The sequence below is a fragment of the Zonotrichia leucophrys genome, chromosome 2 (genome assembly GCF_028769735.1).
Source record: "Zonotrichia leucophrys gambelii isolate GWCS_2022_RI chromosome 2, RI_Zleu_2.0, whole genome shotgun sequence".
Taxonomy (NCBI): Eukaryota; Metazoa; Chordata; class Aves; order Passeriformes; family Passerellidae; genus Zonotrichia; species Zonotrichia leucophrys.
In genome coordinates, this window is record NC_088171.1 from 16,625,242 (window position 1) to 16,645,835 (window position 20,594).

Here is a 20,594-nt window from a genome sequence, read left to right on the forward strand (position 1 = left end):
GTCCCACACAAAACTAGGAGCACATGATACTTAGTTACATGATAGAAGAGCAAGGCAGATGCTTTCCATTGTGCCCAGAGGGGTTATACACAGAAAAAAAAACAAACCACCAAACCTAACAGACAGTGCGGTTTTGGGGTTTCCCTCTCCTCCCCAAAGAAATGTTTGGATGTAAAAGGTACAAAAGGAAAACAGATCATAGAAACAAGAACTGTCAGACAAGGGAGGAAAACCAGTGACTCCTAATTCTTCATATCTTTCTCACACATTTTGCACAGAGGAAGTCTTTCTTCATTAACAGAGGAAGAAAGTCATCACACAAAGCCCTGCAAGAATTCACTGAGGTTATGAACAAAATGCAACAACCAAGAACCAAGGATGTGGATTCACTGCTGCTTGAAGTATAAAACAAAGGTGCCACCTTCGTTCTCAAATAACCACCTAAAGTCCTTCGCAGAGTAGGAAAAGAATCTGCTTTCAGAATGTAATTGTTATGCATGGCATTACCATGTACACCTTGATTTGTTTTCTACTGTCATCCACTGCCTGCAGAGAAAACCCATTTTCCAAAACAGAAATCACAAGCAAGTTTCAGAGAAAATATATATATTTTAAAAAATCTTTACAATAAGTCAGGAAACATAGGAGCTTGCATACAGTTTATTATAATAACTCAGTTCTCAGCTCCCTACAGTTCAGATAACCCTGGTGACAGTGTTTACAACTTCTAACTTTTTCTTTCACAATTCTGAAGCAAACAATACATTTGAGTGTATTTTACTCTGTGCAAATAAGACAACTTTTGGAATCCTTCAGAAGAAATATCCAAGATTCTGTTTGCAGAGGTCCTTTGTTTCTCAAAGATGATTTATGAGAGTTTTTGTTTTAAGATAAAGTGCTCCTGTCCAGCAGAACCCAAAGGCCTTCAAGAGTCCAGAGAGTAAGTTTAGCTCAGATTAAAAAATAATTGGTCATACAAATTCCAGCTTCCCATGTCCGCTGTACATTCCCCAGTGGACTAGTGAAAGAATTTTATCATTGCTGAGGTCTGAATGTCTCATTTTATCACAGGTCATGCAGCAGTTCTCGTGACCAGTCACAGGCACCATGCATTCCAAGTCCAATTTTGCCACCTGCCCTTTTTTCGAATGATGTCCGTGAAAGCTGTAGTGCAAACGAGAGAGCATTTGCTGTCGCTGATCTTGCAGTCTCTTGTTTTCACTCCTGAGCATCCTCAAGGCCAGCATGATGAGGAGCACCAAGATGAGCCCACCAGCTATTGGAACAGCAATTACAGCTGCCCTGAACCATAACTCTTTTGAAGAAGTCAATTCTTGCACCTTGGTGATGAGATTCCTGCTGCTGTCGTGTTGATATCTGCTCCCTTGTCCTGCAAAGGGGAAAGATGTGAAGCTTATTTCAGGATTTATATATACACTGATTTATATATAAGCACCTCCCTTAAATCACACACTGACAAGTTTAAGGAGCAACTGCTACACACTGCAATATCTACAGAAAATACTCCTGTAAAGAAAAAAATTAGTTTCTAAGTCTGCTTAGAACATAGAATTTCTTACCCAATAGCCAGTTTAACTAGGAACACCACTGCCACTGACTCTTACACATCATTTCAAGATGGCAAGAGAAACTTCCATTATTAATACAGACAAAAAAACCTAACTGGCTGAGATGTTCTCCTGCATCCAGCCACCTGCTTCTCCCTCTGGTGTCTCTACTTACATCAACAACTACATCAATAACAGCAGATGCACAAGGTTTTGACTGCAACTGGCCTGATGGCCAGAAGAGGGGTTTCACTGAAGCTTTATTGCCCTACCTGAAGCATCGCCCCTGGAAGGAGACAAAACATCATGCAGTCCTCTGTAATTGCACATATCTTCATGGCAGCATTCCAACGTGGACATGGTGGTGGTGCCAGAGTGGTTTTGTGCTTGTTTGGCTTGGCAGATCTCAGCAGTGCTTGCAATAGAGTCCAAGCAGCCATGAGTAAGTGGGGAATGTGTATTCTGAGGATCAAGCAGTCTGGAGAAGCAGGCACTAAGCTCAGATTTGCACATATAGCCAGTTGCAACACAGTGTGCAGCATCACAGTAGCATCTGATTTCACCTAAAAAACAAAAATTGGGCAAGAAAAATAAGAATTTGGTTCTCTAAGAACACCTCACCATATATCCTTATTAGCCACATGCATCACACAAACTCATGCCAGTTTTGAGGTACTTCTTTAGGCTGTAGAGCCACAAAAGCTGGGGTTGCTCCCTTCCCATCACTATACAGGGTTGAAACCTTGATCCTTGTAAACGCCTTGGGGCACTTGCTTTAATGACTAGTACTACAGTCCTTTGAATTAAATGGAGAGCATTTCACTGAAACAGGGACTGGGGAGGGCTTGGGTGGAGGGGGGAAGATCACAGTGGCTTTTTTTTTCCAAGGTAAATAACTAACAAGACTATTTTATAGCTACTTCCACTCGCTGTCAGCAGTTGCCTTTAACCACATTTAAAGTGAAATACCAGTTCTAAATGCAACACACACTTTCAGTCCTGGAAGAAAGTCATATCTATGTTTTTAACCATTACTCCAGGAACAGTATTCTATTTTTATAAAATAATGTTTCTTTTAATTGCACATAAGCACACAACAAAAATACCAGGCTTAAATATTTACGTGACAAATGAAAAAGAGAAACTCTGAACTGCTGAATTGTTTATTGCCTCTCAATACTGCCCCAAAATTTAAAAGGTTTAACTAACACCTTATAAAGCTATTAGCTAGAACCATTACCATCTAAGTCTCTCTGTCAGGAAGGTTTTACTGTGTGAAATTGAGCAACTATTTCTAAATTTCTAGAGAAAGAAAATCTTTAACTAGTTCTTCATGCAAAATGACTTTTTAATATTATAGAACAAAAAAGTTCCAGTTTATAATTATTCTGCTCACCAGAGACAATGACTCTCAACTCAAATGTGAAGATTTTTAACGGAGTGAAACTGCAAGGCTAAAGGCTCCCCGTTGCCTCTCCCCACTTTCACATGCAATCCAATATGCAGTAGAAAAGAGGAAACACTTAAGACTGAAAATCCTCTACCGCCTCTACGAAAAATATCAGGAAACCTCAAAAATTTCTGAAGGAAGCGATAAAAAAAGTTCCCTTCATAAAATTCTTCATGTTGTGCTCTCCAAACTGCTCTGGTATGAATTAAACATGTCCTGTGCTGCAGCAAAAACTTACTCTTTCCAGGCAAATTGCAACTCCAACATAATTCAGTGTGCCATCGAGCCAAGGTTTAAGAGGAAGACAGATTCTGGAGACATCCTTGGAAGAGGTCTCCAAAATGGACTTAAAACTACTTCTGGTGTGCCTACTGAACTTGCCACCACAGTAGCACCGAGGCTTTCAAAGCTGACTGAACAGTCAGATGTCTTCCTCCTACAGTCTGCACTGCAAAAAAAATCAATCGACAGGCTTTTCTGCTGTCACCCCTTCTTATGATGTTACCTACTACCTATATCTAAAAAAACAAAACCCCAACTGTTGTGCAAACGTTAAAAAAAAATCATCCCAAACAAGTTACCTTCCTCTCGCCAGGCTACCTTAATAGTTTCCCCAAAATGCTACTGCAGCCTCCAGGCCTTGAAGTTCCCGCTGCTCTTTAATAACTCTGCTTAATAGAAGCCAAATGATGGAGTGTCTCACTGTCTCCAGTCCAATTCCCTTGGGGTTTCAGACCAACTAACCTAATTTTTCATGAATTCACACTCACTGTCATCCAGCATGTTACAGAAAAAAAGACTCAATCATTTTCTAAGCATTCTATACGAGGTCTCCCCCCTACCCCTCTGAAAAAATAGTTCTCATAATTTCTGCACTGTTAAATTTAAGATGCAAACATGGCACAGTACCAGAGCCGACAGTTCTTTCATAAGTCTCAGCACGGTACAGAAATAAAGAGAAACAATACACATACTTTCATTTCAACTGCTTTTACAATCACGTTCAAAAATCTATATTTTATTGCCTTAAGACAATCTTACAAACAAAATCTGACAGGCTAGTCATCAGGTTAATTCAACTGCTTTTTAATTAAAGCCACGTTTTCAGTGAAACAAATGGACTTTGTATTACTGTATTTCTGTCAATTCATAAAGTTTCTTCCTGTGCTATGCAAAAGGCCAGAAAGGGTATTTAGTATTTTGAAACAGTGAACAATGCCCTTCTGTTCCCTCCTCTTTCTTGTTACTGTATGTAGCTATTAAAGAAAAATGTCTGCTTTTAGTCAAGATGGCTACAGGAGAGACTGCAGGCTTCTCTTAAAGCTTTTGAAGTCAACAGCAGCCAGAAGTCTGTGATCCCCTAATTATATCATTATCAGGCACATAGTTTCAGTATCTGCGACTTCACATCACTCAGTCACTCCCTGTTCTGCCCGCTTTGATGGGGCCAGCAGGCTCCCCCCTGCACGCTGCAAGGCTGTTATTTAGGGTTAATTACAGCCTTCCTTCCAAAATAAATAAATACCGTCGCACATCACCACCACGCTAACTTATCCTTTACCCTCCTCCCCGGAGCACGACGATTACCGGCAGCCAGCGGGTCGCCTCTGCCCCCGAGGGCGCTCCCCGGGCGGCCAGACCACAGACCACAGCCCCCAGTGCCTCCACAGAGCACAGCCCCCAGAGCTCACAGTCCCCACAGAGCACAGACCCCAAAGCTCACAGCACCCACAGAGCACAGACCCCAAAGCTCACAGCACCCAGAGAGCACAGAGCCCCCAGAACCCCTAAAGAGCACAGAGCCCCCACAGAGGCCACAGCCCCCAACGCCCCCACAGAGCACACAGACCTAAGAGCTCCCGGCTGCCCCGCCGGGACACGGTGGGGCCGTGACTGCCCGGCACCGGCGGCCAGGTGGGCGGGGAGGGACACAGGGGCGGGAGGCACCGGCCCGGCGGCTCCTCCGCCAACACCGCTCGGCGCGGGGTCCCGAGACAGCGCCGGGCCCGGCGGTCCTCGGGCAGCAGCCCCCGGTCACCCCGCTCCCTCCGGCACGGCCCCCGCAGGCGCCCCGCCGCAGCCCTCACCTTTGGTGAGCAGGACGGCCATGGCGCACAGCTCCAGTTGCAGCCAGATGAAGATGTAGCTGGAATGGCGATCCATTTACCCGGCGCCGCTCGCCACAGCCCGCAGCGCAGGCACGGCCGAGCCGCCGTCGCCCACCCCTGCCTCGCCGGAGCGCCGAAGAGCCGCTCGTCCGCGGGCAGAGCCGTGGTGCGGCCACCGCTGCTGCGGCAGCGGCGGGCCAGGGGGACGGCCGCGGCTCTCCGCCCTTCCCTCGCAGTTTCGCCGCGGCCGCAGGAGCAGCAGCAGGAGCGGCGGCGGCGCGCTGGCGGTGCCCGGCGGGCGCTGTCTCACTGACACGGAGGCGGTGGCGGCGCCCGCCCCGTAAATACGGACGGCGCCGGGCGCCACTGAGCCCCGCCCCTCCCCCTGCCCCGCCCCGCCTTCCCATTGGCTGCGCCTGCCGGGAGTGGGCGGGGACCCTCTCGGCCCCGGCCCCGCTGTGCCGCCCGAGCCCCTCCCGCGGCGCCCCCGGGCGGCGGCACCGGCGCCGGGAACGGGCCGGGCTCTGCGCTCGGCGATGGGCTCTGAGCGCCGGCAGCCCCGCAGACCTGCCGGGAGAGCGGCCGCTGGCGGCACCGAGCGCCCTCGCTCGCTGCCTTAGGTTCGGGGCTCTCCGGGGGTCAGGGAACGGGCGCCGCCGGGTCCCCGAGATAATTCCCTACGGAGGCAGCAGCGCGGGATTACACTAAAAGCATTGTGATGAGACTGCGAGCTCGGCGGAGCCGCGAGGGATGGATGGATGGATGGATGGATGGATGGATGGATGGATGGATGGATGGATGGATGGATGGACGGACGCACGGACGGACGAGCTGTCCTCAGCCCGGTGACCGGCAGCGCCGGAGCGGAGCGCGGCGGTGTCCGAGCCCTCCCGCCCGCGGCCGCTGTCCCGGCGCTGCCCCGGCCCTGCCTGTCCCGCACGAGGGTGCGGAGTTGTTTCCCGAGCGGGAACAGCGGCGGTTTTATGGCAGCCGGGGCTTTTTCCCCAAGGTTACGGGAACCCCGCGCCCGGGCTTGGCGCAGCGCGGAGCCGCAGCCGCCGGCTGGAAGCGCGGTGCAGCCGGGCTGTCCGTGCCCGGTGTCCCGGCCCGGGGGTCACCCCGCGGCTCGGGGGCTCCTGCGCCTCGCCTCGCACTCACCCGCTGCTGTCACATCCGCGCAGCAAGGGCAGGCCCGTGGCGCAGAGCTGCTAGCGAATATACATACCCTGCTGTAACTCTTTCCAGTATTTCATTTCCAAGAACAGCTGGTGGGGATGGAAGCACGACCTGAGCTCCGATACAGCTCCTGTAGGCTCCGTTTAGCTCGGACAGTTTTCCTTCACGTGCTGGTCCTGAAAAGAATGTGCCCCTTAATTAAAATTTCTTTGCTAACTTAGTTTTCTTCTTTCTTTGTTCATTACGTTTTATAAGCCTTGATTTCTACAGTACAGGCTGTTTCCCATTTATGGGCAAAATGCTTTACATATTTGGGTCCACTAGTAGTATTAAAGCTCTTGGATAATGTGTAGATAATAATGAAAAAATTACTTGAGAATTTTCATTTGAAATTTTTTGTGAGTCTTTAAAGACATTTTCAATAGGGGACATAATACCTCATGTTGGAGACATTCCTCCCTGAAAGAGAAAGGAGGAAATATGAAATCTGAGATTGAGATAACTCCAGTTTACTTTGGCAGAGAGGAACAGACTGGATCTCTGGCTAATTACTGCTGATGCCATCACACGGTATAATGGTTTTACTGTGAGTCTTGTGATTTGCATATGTATAAGATAGATACACATGTGCTGCACAGTCTTTACACTTATGTTAAGACATATTTGCACCCCACCACAAAGTAATTTGCTAATTCTTGTTTCTGTTTAGAAATTACAAAAACAGCAAGAACAGCCAAGTCATATCTCCCAGTCTGGCACCGGCTATCAGACACTCATTTGCAAACATACGAAATATCATTCATTATAACCTAGAATCATTACAGCAACATGTGCAGTTCTGCTTCTCCTGCTCCTATCAACGGTGACAAGCGCATTTAACAGATCTCATTTGTTACGTGCAGTACCGACAGACTGGAAATGGCTTTTATTCATGGAGCCACATTACTGCTCTAAGTAACATGAGAGACTCCCTGAGTATTATAAACATCCTGGCCAAGGTAGCACAGACAGACTAACCAGAGGGCAATGTGCTTGAGATCAGTTTTGAACAGCAAATTTCATTGACAGCTGTCACGTTTGAATTGTGAGGTACAATTTACTGTAAAAAATGTTCTAATTCTGTATGCTACAAGTGTGCATGAAGTACCAAAAGCGAGGAAGGGACAGCAGGGATCACTACCCAGCCTTCAAAGCAACTAAATACCCTTTTGTAAACCTGTGGATCGAGTCAATGTGTCAGTGTTTTACCGATTTACTGTGTCTCTTCACTCTCTGGTACACTGCTCAGAGAGACATGCAAGGTTTGTGTGGGGTCCTCTGACAGACTATAACATAAACAAGATAATTCAGCTTCTGCAGTGCTAATTTGCTTTTGTTTTAGAGACAAGAGCTAACAGGGCCAGATCGGCCCGTAAAAAAGGGACAGGAGACAGACCCAGCACAAAGCAATAATAACAACATGTTCTGCAACCAGAAGGAATGTGGGATAATGACTACAAGGAACCATCAAGGAAAGCGTCAGGAGCCCGAGGCCGCATTACGTGTCTGCAGCAGCCATGGGAGAGCAGCCCGGAGCCTCCACTGGAGCGGACTGCAGAGCTGTAGCCAGAGCCTGCAGAGCACAGGGCTGCTCCCTCCCACCAGGTACCTTTGAAGCCAACATGAACAGAAGGACCTGGTTGCAAAATCAGCCTCTGGGCACCTCAGGGAAAGGGACTGCTTTGGGCAGCATCTCACAGGAGCACGTTCTCCGCATCAGCTCAAAGCTCTGCCACAGATGCAGAATTTTGTCTTTAAGAAGAAATTGCCAGCTAAAATAAGAGATCCATCCAATCAGTCTTTGCAGGCCACACGAATGCTGGTTTGATTCTTTCACAAGCCAATAGTTGCAGAGCCAAATTTCTGGTAGGGGGACTTTAGAACGGGTAAGTCCTTCTAAAAGACCAATTCCTGGTCTATTCCACACCAGGATTTCTCCTATCAGGCAAGCAACAGCTCAGGACAGTACCTGCTCTCCTCTACAATCTCATTCCAGAACAGACTCACTACTTCCCACCAGGAGCGTGTGGGCACTGCAGCCATGCAAGAGTCTCCTTCCAAATGTCAGGGTGCAGTCCCTCCAGTGAAATGCCAAATCACATCCATCACCTGCTCCAGAATCTCCATGTGCCTGAGAGTCCCAGCACAGGCATGAGAGGGTGGCTGCCATGAGGAGTTTGGACCTTTTCCTCCTTTTCAAGGAGGAAAATAAAACAAGCCAAGACAGAGGTCAGCCTGGCAGCATTTTCTAAGTACAGAACTCTGAACAAGAGAAAAGCTCTTCTCTGGCTATGGGAACTGTGCTTTAGAAAATTCGACTTTCTCCCATTGTTTTGCTTCTTTCATATAGCCTCTTTCTCTTTTTCACATGAATTGGAATTAATGCCTGTCCCTGCTGCTACTGGCCTACTGTTTATGTGCCACCACAGCAACCTGTCTGCAAAACAAAGTTACAGCTTCAGCCTGCAGGTGCCCCTGATATAGGTAACTCACCCCAGAAAAACAGTTTGGAATCAAAGATATTTCTTTCATCTGACAGCTTTGAACATTATCATTAATTCCTCACCTCTCTATAAACTTTCATGGCATGCTGGCAGCTCACCACCATTTCCCCAAAATGATTGGATGTAACCCTTCTGTCCATTTCTAGCAAAAAACCCGTGTTTTCACAGTATAATTGTTTGTTTGTTATATACTTGTTTGTTTGAACCTTTCAACAATGCATGCACCCCCCCCCACAAAAAAAGAAAAAAATTAGGCAAAAATAAAAATTTGTTAGAGCTGCAATTTGCAAATTGTTTCTACCATCACCTCTCTAGTCAAGGCATGGCTGCAGCCCTGTCCTGGGGAGACCCACATTCCTCAGGGAGATGAGGATTTGCATGCTGCTGGATCTGCATGCCCACACCAGCACGCGTCAGTACTGCCACATCAGATGCTCGCTGCACCAGCAGGGAAAGGTTGGTACTGCTGCTTTAGAGTCATTTCAAATTGGTGTCAAAAGCAACATTTGTACACCATATCCATTCCCTTTTGCACCTTGCAATTATGATTCAGCTGGGAGTTTCTCATTTGGAAATGATGTGAAGTTAAAAGCATTGGGACTGTTTAAAGCATCTTTGGAGCAGCATTAATCAGAGTAGTTTGGGGTTTTTTGTTAAATGCTAAACACTAGCCAACAAACAACCATTGTTTTTTTAGTTGCTTTGCTAGCATTTGGGATATGATACACAAAAGCTAATTCTACTGAATTACATTTATTTATGCTGATTATTGCCTTTAAAAAATAATTAAGGCTTAAGCTAGCTTAGCTTGGCATAAAGGCAAGGGGGCAGGGAACATAATGTGACTGTGCAATTCTTTTGGCTTCCCACTTCAGGGTCTGGCCATGGATTTCCTGAAGCAAGTAGCCATTTCAGGATCTAAGGCTATGCAGATCCCAAAGGCTGGCTCCTCCAGCCGCTCCCCTGTGACAAACAGGCTGCTGAGCAGGTTCCCTCAAGGTTAATAACTCCCAGGGAGCTTTATCCCTGTAACTGGGGCAGCTCAGGGAGGTGGGTAGAGCCTGCACATTACTCCCTGCTCATTTCCAGCAGCAATTAGCGTGTCCCAGTGAAACCCAGTTACCTCTAAACTGGAGGAGGGGAGCTGCGTTCCAGAGATGATCAGTGATACACGTTCACTTAAAATAAGTCAGAAACCAGACTAGTGTCTATGTCGCAGGATCCACCTCTCCATGCACGTGAAATATTATCCAGATGGCACCAATCTGCATCCCCCTCAGACACAGGACATGATAAAGGGACACTACTTAAGAGGCCCAGAAAGTGAAGCATTTCCTGCCATGCTCATCACTTTACCCTTTTTTTTTCATTTAAAACTAATCCTCCCTCCCCCAAGCGAGCTGCACTCCAACTCCTCCCAATCAATAGGGCGATTTGCATTTATCCTCCTGGAGGCATGGCTCCTAGAATCGGGGCCAGAGCGATGCAATCGATAGGAGAAAGCTGGAGCAAGACTGGAAAAGAAGCTGCAGAGAGATTTCCCCCAGGGAGAGATGCAAAACACTGGAGAGAGGCAACAATTATTGTAATTGAAGGTAATGAGGCCGAGGCGCCAGCTCCAGCCCTGCTTAACATCATTCAATACAAAGTGAGACGCACATGAAGGAGACGGCCCAGCCCGGCCGGCCCCGGGCGGCGCAGCCCGGCCCCGCTCCAGCCCCGCAGCAGCCCCGCTCCCGCCCGGCCGGCTCCCGCTGCTCCCGGGACAGGCCTGTCTCCCGTGCTGCTGCTTTTGGGACAGTCACTCCGGACATGCCTGCTGCCAGGGTCCCAGGGCCCCCTTTCCCTCCTTTTCACTCCCGTGTCTGTGAAGTTCTCGGTGTGTTTATTGTCGCTGTGCGGTGAAAGTCACGCCAAACGCCGTCCTGTCCCGAGGCAGGGCAGGCTCAGCCCCAGCCCCTTAACCTTCGATCTATCAACTATTTTACAACAATTTCGAACCCATTTTTAACAAGCCCTTCCCTGCAGACTCCCCCTCTGCCACCGCGCCCAGTGCGGGGTGCGACTCCCGGGAACAGAGAGGGGATGCTGGAGAGCAGCTCCACCTGCACTGGGCTCTGCCGGGGCACGGTGCGGGTGGTTCGGGGTCTCTGTCCCTGTGTCCGGCCGGCACGGTCGCTGCTCTCGGAGCGGAGCTCACACCGGCTTTAGGCGAGGGGTCCGCACTGGACGCGCTCTGCTGCGCTCTCGCCTTGGGTTCCTCGGGCACAGAGCCTCGGCACAGAGCCGGGGGGGTCACAGAGGGTTCAATACGCGTCCCCACACCAATAGGGGCAGGTCTATCGAACCCTCCTGGAGAGCCGCAGCGGCGGCCGGAGCCCGGCGGAGCGGGCGGCGCTCCCGGCTCAGCGCGGGCACCTCTTGCCCTCTGCCGGCAGAGCCCGCCCTAGCAGGGACAGCGAGGAACCTCCGGGACCCCTGCCAGGTCTGGGAGAAGGAGCGCCGGGTGGAGGTACAGGAGGAGGCGGCTGCCTGCAGGAGCGGGAGCAGTGCGGGTACACCGGGGCTCACATCAGCATCCACCCCCAGGCACATCCTGCACACAGGAGTTAGCATCGAGTATTCAGCCATCACCTTCTGAAAGATCCATGGAAAGGTGTTACATGTCAGGATTTATAAACGGTACCTAAAAAGTCAAGCACCACCTATCAGATCGGAGTTATCAGGTGTCTAGAGATAAGGAATGGCAAATGTTAGGAATTTGCTTTAGATCCCAAGCGTGAGAAACCATTAGTTACATCCTGTCATAGCATAATGTGTGTGGGGGGGAGGAGAGCTGACACTGGACATGGCCATGCTAGAAATCGAGCATCACTGTAGCAGGACAGAACATACAGTTCAAGTCACATTTCTTACAGAAAGCTATAGTTTGGATACAGGACATGGAGAGAAACAGTCATGTTTGCCAGTGAAACCAGAGCCTCTTTTGAATAAGAGCTTATTGCCTAAGCAAGAGTCTCAGGCTCGTATTTGCACATGCAAGACAGACTCCGTGGATCTGAACACAAACACCAGCTCCTTGGAGGACTTATCCTAACCCTTGGAAGACTTTCACCCAGCAGTCAAACCCTGCATGCTCAGCTGGGCCATGTGAGACTGCTCTACACTCTTGCAAATCTATTGTCAGCAGCCCCTTCACAACAGCAGCCCTAAAAGCTTTTGATGCAGATAAAGAAACTCTCCGGAGATACATTACTTTGTATTAGTCAATATTTATTCCTCCAGCTCTGTTTTCTGAGTCGCATATTTCAGAGCCAAATGCCAGAGCCAAGGCAGTCAATTCAAGGCAGGAAAGCCTATACACATTGTAACAGACTGGAGTCAGCTATTTAAATAGGCAGCGCTCTGCCACATTACACCAAGCTCCAGGTCTGACAGACATTTGTAAATACAGTAGAAAAAAATGAAGGCAGAGCTAGATCTCAGAGCAAGGACCAGCAGTTTCAAGAAGATGAATGTCTATCTTAATTGTATTTAATAAGATTTTAATAGTTCAGCCCCACAAAGCTGCTGTTTGAAAAAGAAGGCAGCAGGACATCTAAGCATAGAAGTGCAATTAAAACAAAACCTTAATTCTCACTTTATCATGAAAAGGAGAAGGGAAAAAAGTATTTGTGAGAGGAGACATGAGGAGTGAAGTCAGTAAAGGCTGTGAACACACTTAAATTCTAGCAGCCTGTGTGCTCCAAAGGGAGAGCGTGGACAATTCCCTGCCCTGGCTCTAGGGCAGGATCAGAAGTACATTAGAGACAGCTTGTAATTCTGATAACTCTGAGTCAGAATAATTGTAAAAAGGACAAATAACAGGGCCAGGGGAGCTGCAGTGAGCTTTGGCAAATATGTAAGAAGCTGAAGGCATTCAATCTCTGGGATCCCAGGCAGGACGGCATCTGGAGACCCAAGCCCACCACCTCTGGTGGGTTTAACCAGGGAGGGTGAAGGCAGTGATACCCTCAGCTTTCAGCTAGCCCTCCTTGAGGGACTCCTACCCCTGTGACAGGGACTGCAGGTGGGATCACCCATCCCTATCACCTGCAGCCTGGCACAGAAGCACCCAGGGAACAGGTCTGAGCACCCTCTGACTGAGAGGATAATCGCAGGCAGAGGAGGAGGATCCACAGCTTGCTGCCAGGAACACCTCGAGAAGCCACAAGGGTTCATCTGTAGGAGCACTGTGAGATCAAAGGCAGATCAGGCAGAGGAAAGGATGGGTGGAGAGAGCAGTGTTGGCAGAAAGCGATACCAAGTGCAGCAGAAATTCAGATTCCTCACAGTGCAGGCCTCAGAGGCAGGGAGGAGCCAAGGGAGCTGAATTCAGAGAGCTGAGAGTCCTGGAAGGGGGTAGCAGTGTGGCCCCAATGTTTTCATAGCCACGAGTGCAAGACATTAAAGCTACACAGGACTAAAACAAAATTAAGAAGCCTCAGAGAGAGAAAGCAGTCCTGATTATTCTCAAAGCACCTTTTGTAATGAAGAGTATTATATAGCAGAGTAGGATATGAAACCAAGGTCCTCTCCCCAGGTTGTAAGGCAGTAGTGAAACATGAGAGTTGGGCACACTGGAGGTGGGGAGCAGGAGAGAGCTGCCCAGAGCCCCAGAGCCAGAGCTGCTGGGCAGCCTCCCCAGCCTTGCCCCAGCCCTCAGATTCACATCTCTGCACTGCAGAACTGAACTGGTCCTGCCTCCACCAGGCTGCCATCCTCTTCCTCTGCCATACCTCCAACATGCTGCTCTTCTGCTTTGGTGCGTTCAATACTGTTACATGTTTATGGACAAATATTTTTCCTTCACTTTGACAGAAAGAAGTTAAAAAAGGAGGTAGTGGGTTTTGCCATCTGAGACCCAATGGGAGCTTCAGAGATGCAGTTCCAATGTACCAAAAGTAATGAAGAGACTAAATTATGGCCCTCAGCAAATCACCAGGCTGCCACAGACTGTGAACAGGCTGGCCAACTGCTCTGTCTTCTTTGCTGCCTTTGATGCTCATGGCAGCACCGTGCTGCCTATGGCTGCTGCAGCCCTGTCTGGCACACCCCCCTCTCCCAGCAGCCCATCCATGACCACCTTCTCTTTTAATCAATTCAATAATAACTTAGTTTTCACTTTCACCTTCACTATCGAGCAAAATTCTATCAATCTCTCTAAAGACACATTCAGACTGATATTGAGTGTGTCTCTTTAGGTCCCCATGGAGAGCCTGGCAGGAAGGTTGATAAAGCACAGAATGTCCTTTTCCCTCCTAAGGGCAGATTTTAAACTCATCTTGTTTTAACCATGAAGTAACATACGGGCTGATATTAGGAGCCCCATTAAGGGAAACTGCTGCTGAGCACTTAGCAACTGAATGGCTATTAACATGATAGAAATCAGACACAACGGTCTGCATTAATTAGTATCCCTGTTGTTAACACTAGATACATGCATTCCTAAATAAATACATGTAATATTCATCCGAATTGCATTCCCATGAGTAAAGCTGGACTCAAGCTCTGTGCCAAAGGAAGGAGGACCCTGTGGGTTGCTGTTTTCAGAGCAGTGCTGGCAGAGGGGGACACAGGCAGCAACTCTGCCCCTGTGTGTGTCCAGCCAGGCTCATTTCATTTAAGCAAATCTCTTTGCCATTCCGAGGTTAAAACAGCATTGGCTAATTCATGACACAAATGCCAACTGAAACACATCTATTTCCAGTAGCAGGAGGTAACACCTGATTCAGCTCTGAGGAGGCTGTGTGGGGTTTCTGTGCCTGTCCAAATGGAGAAGAGCTGAGAATAACTCCAAGAATAACCCACCAGCTTTGTTGGGCTGCTGGGCACCCATCTACATCCCTGATCTTCATATGTGGTCAGAAGCAAGGCTGCTCAAGATCATCCCTACTGACATGCTATTCAAGCCTCTCCCCAAAAACCTGAACTTCCCTTCACCCCTCTTGCTCACACTTTTTTCACTGTGTTTACACATGAAGCTAGAAAGTAGCAACAGCAAGAAGAACTGAGCTGCTGAAAAAAGAGAAAACTGGCCAATATGGAGAGGAGTCCAAAAAGCTAGCAGGGAAGAAGGATGAGGAATGAGCCACCGAAGTGAAAAGCAGTGAGCAGATCTGAGCACAAACCCCAGAGTGAGAAAAGCTGGTCCTGGCACTCTGCTGAGGGAACAAGGGGTGATGTGCCAGGAAAAAGAGATGTGGTAATGAAGGCTGAGGACAGAGGGACTGACGGGCACTGGCACTGCCAAACACCAACATGTGAAAAATTGTCCTCACCATCCCCTCTACTGGTTTGCAAATTGACAAACCTAGGAGCCCAGCTGGCTCTGAGGAGGTACTTGGAAGAACTGGGAGCAAGGAGGAGGTACAGGGAGAGCACAAAGATGAGGTGCACCTGAAATGTGAGGAGCAGATACTTGGCAGGAGGACAGAAGCATTCAGGGACACTGTGTGGGACAGCACTGTCAGGATCCCTCTCTCAGCTGAGAGGACACCTCTACATCCATCCTGGCAAATCTACAGCAGTGCTCACACTTCCATTCCTAAAATCTGGTACCATGCTCCAGAAACAGATCATGATTTCCAGCATGCCAAGCTCAGAGTTTTTCACTGTGCCCAGAAAACAAGCCTCCCCATGGCCTACTCCATCCCTGCAGGAACACTTGGGTGAGGAATATCTCACTGTGGCTGACTGAGTTTTTCCTTTCTGATTTCAGTGACATAATTAGGAAAGCACAAATGATGAGGCTTTTGAGAAGGCATGCTCCTTTCCTCTTTGCTGGCACATCTGTAGCAGTCCTTCTCACTACATTTGTGTCATAGATTTACTTCATTTTTGTTGAAAGAAGGGGTTGTCAGAAATCTGAAAATGGAAACTGAGCCAGGGTCCTACCTTAATCCTTAAAACTACACAGCTGCCTCAGACTCCCTCGCACAGATTGCTTAAAAATGTGGTGGTATGCAATGACTTACCATCACCAACCAGCAGGGAAGGGCAGATAGTGTGTCAGGAGATACTTTCAGCTTATAAAGCATGTTTCTTCTACAACATCCCTAAAGCCCAGTATTAAAATCAGTCAGCAAAAATGATTCATTCTCATTAAATTTGATTAAGAGACCTGCATTTTCTCAACTATGGTTCAGATGATGATCCTAAATAAAAATGCACATGTCAATTCTGAAGCAAGAGAAATAAATGTTAATTGATTCTCTATAAATTGGAAAAACGTAATTCTGTCACCAGCCCCCATGGCTCTTATCACAATATCAAACTTCACTGGACCATTACCAAAAACAATCCTACAGCTGGTTCAGAAAGCACAATAACTCATTCACGAGCTTCTTATTTCCTCCAGACTCAGTGATTTAGAGTGGGATCCTTCAGGGGAATTCAGGGGTGCTAAGTTCCCATTTGCCACAGAAACTCTCCTGCATTTCCACAGGGTGATGGGCACAAACCAGGGCTGAGCGTGGTGGACATGGAAAGCAGAGCAAGGTGTCAGCAAGAGCCGTGCAGCACCTACAGCCAGGATGAGCTGGTGAGTTTGCACACCCAGCAGTAACACCCATTCAAGCATCCCCACTGGAAAACATCCCATTTACTCCAGCAGATGGTTTTCCCTGAGCAGAGGCAGTGTCCTGAGGACAGTGCTCCACTGCAGGGGTCTGGGTGGCCTCCACACAAAAGTCCTTCCCTTCACCTGGCTTTCCCTTCAACAGTGCCCCTACAGAAAGCCTTTAGGAAATACTAGACATATCCTGCAGAAATCATCAGAGACTATCCTGTTTGACCCTTTCAGAATAGATGAAAGGAACAGAAATGAACCACATTTCTCAATCGTTCTGCAGAAATAATTCAATTATTCAAAGTGCTGCCCTACCCCATGCTAGACTCTTGCTCCAGTACATAAAATAATGTGTGAGACTTGTTCAGCATCCAAAGTTGAAGTCATCAAGTTCTACAGATGTTGAAAGTTCATCTACAGTCATCCAGAAACGACAAGGAAAGAGCTGCAGGCAGCTATAAACTATCATGGCATCCATAATCACTTCAGAACCAAAGAAAAATAAAAGTAACAGTTGTCTAAAAAAACCCCAACATAGTGCAGTCAGAGCTGCTTATTCCTTGTCCTACCTGCCAAGGACACAGAAAAACTTCGGCTTCTTGCAACAACCCTCTATCTATTTGAAGATTTGAATATTGCATGTTCCCCTCTTTCATAGGCTGCCCCAGGCTAAACTCCCCCTGTTTTTCAGCCCCCTCTGTCATGTCATGTTTTGGAGATCATTGTCCTCGTTCTCATCCAGATTCTTTCCAAAGTGCAGTCTACAAATTCATACTCCACCTTACACCTCAGCCCCCCTTGCCTGATTTTGCCAACAGGAACAAAGCAAAATCTCTGAATTTTCTGCTCTTCTGCGACATCAACACACTGAGACACATTCTGAACTGACCTCCGAAAGGAAGAAGTTAATATCCCTGTTGCAAATTTTAAGGCTACTCCAGAGGACACTCTTGAGGAGTTGTCCAGCTGAGGCAGTCCAAATTCCAATGTAGGAGGTCACTGCTGGCTGGGAAGGGGGTTTGGGAAAGCTGGCACCAGGCAAGGTGTGTCTGACAGATGCACAGCCAGTACCACATCCAGCTTGTGAGACACACGTGGGCTCTCAGACACCTTCCAAAGCTCTGCTCCCCAGCTGTGCTGCTGTGGTGGGCTCTCCTCTGTGCACAGTTGTTCTTTTCATTAAGGAGTTGCATCCCACATTTTTCAGAAAAAATACCTTTTATTTACTGTACACCCCTACCTTGTGAAAGAAGAGATCACATTGTAGCCAGTATAACCTCTTACTGCTTTTGCTTTCCTTGGTCCATGCTGGAACAACTTCTTTTGGCATTCTTGGGACTCATATTTTAATTATCATTTAAAGGAATTGCCAGTTCTGCTAAACTCCCTTGTCCTTCAGGCTTCCTCCCTGAAATTACTTACTAATTCTGATTTTACTCAAGACTTTTGTCTATAGTTTGCTCTTCTATCACTTTGTATTCCTGAACAGCAAATACATTACCTTTTATCTTCATAGCCAACCTGTTTTGTTTTACTGGTTAGACTCAAACCTAGAATTTACTTTTCTAAATGACTTTATATATATATAAAGAAAGTGAAAAGTATAATTTTCCATCTCATTCATACAGGTAGAAATAGGCACATATATTCATGAAACACATTATGGCAACAAGTGCTGGAATTTCTGGCCAGTCTGCATCCCACTCATCCTTCCCCAGCAGCTGTGCAGATGATCACAGCCCTCGGTGACCGCCTGCTGTGCTCTGTGCTTTGAGTGACACTGACAGGCAGCCTGGTCCTCCTCATTGTCCTGCTCCAGGAGCCTGCAGGAGCATGTGCAGCCACAGTGTTCGCTCGCTCCTTCCTTCCTTCCTTCCTTCCTTCCTTCCTTCCTTCCTTCCTTCCTTCCTTCCTTCCTTCCTTCCTTCCTTCCTTCCTTCCTTCCTTCCTTCCTTCCTTCCTTCCTTCCTTCCTCCCTTCCCTGCCATTCTCCCTGCCAGAGCCAGTGTCTCCTGTGAAAGCCTTCGCCTCCTCTTGTGTGAGCAGCCGCAGTCATTGGGGCTGAGTGTCGGAGCATCGGGGGGTAGGACGGTCGGGACGGACGGAGATTAGGGATCTCTGCAGCTAGGTCAGGGAACTTGTGGTTTATTGCAAAGGGCCTGGGTGCAGGGCCCTGCTGGGGGCTGCCAGCCACAGCTCAGAGCAGGCCCGAGAGAAGACAGGAGGAGAGAGGATGACAGCCAAAAAGCATAAGAGCATAAGAGAGTAAAAGCATAAGAGAGTAAAAAGCAAGAGCTGAGAGAGTGAGGTTCCCGTCACAATACAATAAATCTTCTTCTGTGTTGAATATTCTGATTCTCACTAACCCATCTAGTACAACATACAAATCCTATAGCGTTCACATACAGCCTCTAAGAATCATTACATTACCATACTGTGCTACATTTTAAACCCTAAAAACTACTCTTTGGACCCCTTCTGCCAAGCTGGCAGGGTCTGCTCTGACCCTTGGACCTGTCTGCAAGCAGAGGGTATTGTTTGATCAAAATGGGATTACCTTCAGCTGGCCACACCATTGTTTTCCCATTGTTCAGTAGCTAAGGTATCTCAAAACTTGCTTTCATTTCAGTCTTGCTTATAGTTTCCATATTCTCAAAATCTTTTGCCAGACAATCATATTTATAAGGTTTTCCTGTTTCATCTTCCCCAACAGCTGAGGTGTTTCCTTCTGCACCGATGATGCTCAGTCCCCACTTCGTGTTTGGGCAAGGACCTGGTCAATCTTTCCTGCTAAGGAACAGGTTCCAACCTCCCTTTGCAGCATTCCCTCTGTGATTAGCAGTGCTGCTGCAAACCCTCAGCTTCCCAGCTTTTGCATTTTCAGCATCAACTCTATCCAGGCCTGTGGAATGATGATCCTTTCTCTACCTGACTTTTCCCCACCCAGCTCTTGCAGTCTGCTTCCCCAGAAGTTTCCCCATGACCATTCTCCATGCTGGAGCATGCTGATCTCCTCATCCTCACCAGGAGAAAAACGTGGAGTTCAGTCCTTGGTAACCAGCCCAGGATCCAGGCTGAAGCACAGAGTGTTTGTGGTGACCACGGGCCAGGGCAAGGCAGGTCTGGGCTCTGCAGCACTGTGCCCCATCATTCTGCCTCTCAGGCTGTGTCCCAGCCCACCTGCCGGCCATGTGAAATTCTCTTTGTTATACCATTCACTCACAGATGCTAGGCTGGGGGTTCACAGGCTCTCTCCCAGCCCAGCTGCCTCCTGCTCTCTCATTAGGTAGCAAAAAGAGGGCAGAGATGCTACTTCTCATTAAACTGATGTAGCTGGGGAAGCTGCAGCAGATGGCTCTGGCTGGAGGGATTATGGGGCTGTGCTGGGATTCCCCATAAATTCATCTCAGACAGAACCAGTTTTCTCATAATCTAGAAAGGATAAATGAGAAAGTCTCTTAAAGCAGCTGAGGAGCAGGAGCAGCATTAGAGCCACAGCAAATCCCCTTCATTAGTTTCTGAACAGGGGTATTACTTCTGTCTGCCAGTGCAGCTTGTCTCACAACAGCAGAAATGGGGCAGGCTGCACCAATTCTAGACATCAGCTCTTTCCATTACAAGATTCCCTTGTCAGAAGGAGAGCCAAGATTCACCTAGGTGAGCTGGTGTCTCCTCCAAGTAGGCACTTGCATTGTGTAAGAGAAGCCCAACATTTGGGAGATCTGTTTTTTCCTCAGTGTGCACAGGTACCATTGGCTTTGTTAGCAGTTACCATGTGTATCAGGCATTCAAACCCCTAATATTCAAAAGGAGTAAGGTAGAAGTTTCAGCTGTGTTATTTTAGCTATTTTTCCCACAATTCATGTTTAATATCTCTGAAAACATTATGAGGTTGGCTCTTTCTGTGTTGAACATTATGAAAGAGATGGTAACTATGTCCCCCTACGTTTTCACAGTCTATTCTCCATACAGGTAAAGTTTTAACCTAGTACGGGTCACCAAGTTTCTCCAGTCTCAGAAGGACTGGGTTAAGATCAAGGTTATTCCTTCCTAGCCCAAATGCAAACAGGTGGCTACTAAAACAGAGCCATTTCCAACTGTTTATGAGCTGATGCCTTAAATTCTTTTCCAAAGAGTCAG

General features: G+C 47.9%; 1 protein-coding gene across 1 annotated transcript; it reads right to left on the bottom strand.

Annotated features, from left to right (window-relative positions):
* Positions 1-589: 589 nt before the first annotated feature.
* On the bottom strand, positions 590-5,437 carry BAMBI (BMP and activin membrane bound inhibitor). The gene is made up of 3 exons (XM_064703284.1): positions 5,106-5,437; positions 1,841-2,131; positions 590-1,390 (listed from the first exon to the last, which is right to left on the bottom strand). The coding sequence occupies exons 1-3, from the start codon at positions 5,179-5,181 to the stop codon at positions 972-974; spliced, it is 786 nt and encodes a 261-aa protein (XP_064559354.1). The 5' UTR covers positions 5,182-5,437; the 3' UTR covers positions 590-971.
* Between the last annotated feature and the right edge of the window lie 15,157 nt (positions 5,438-20,594).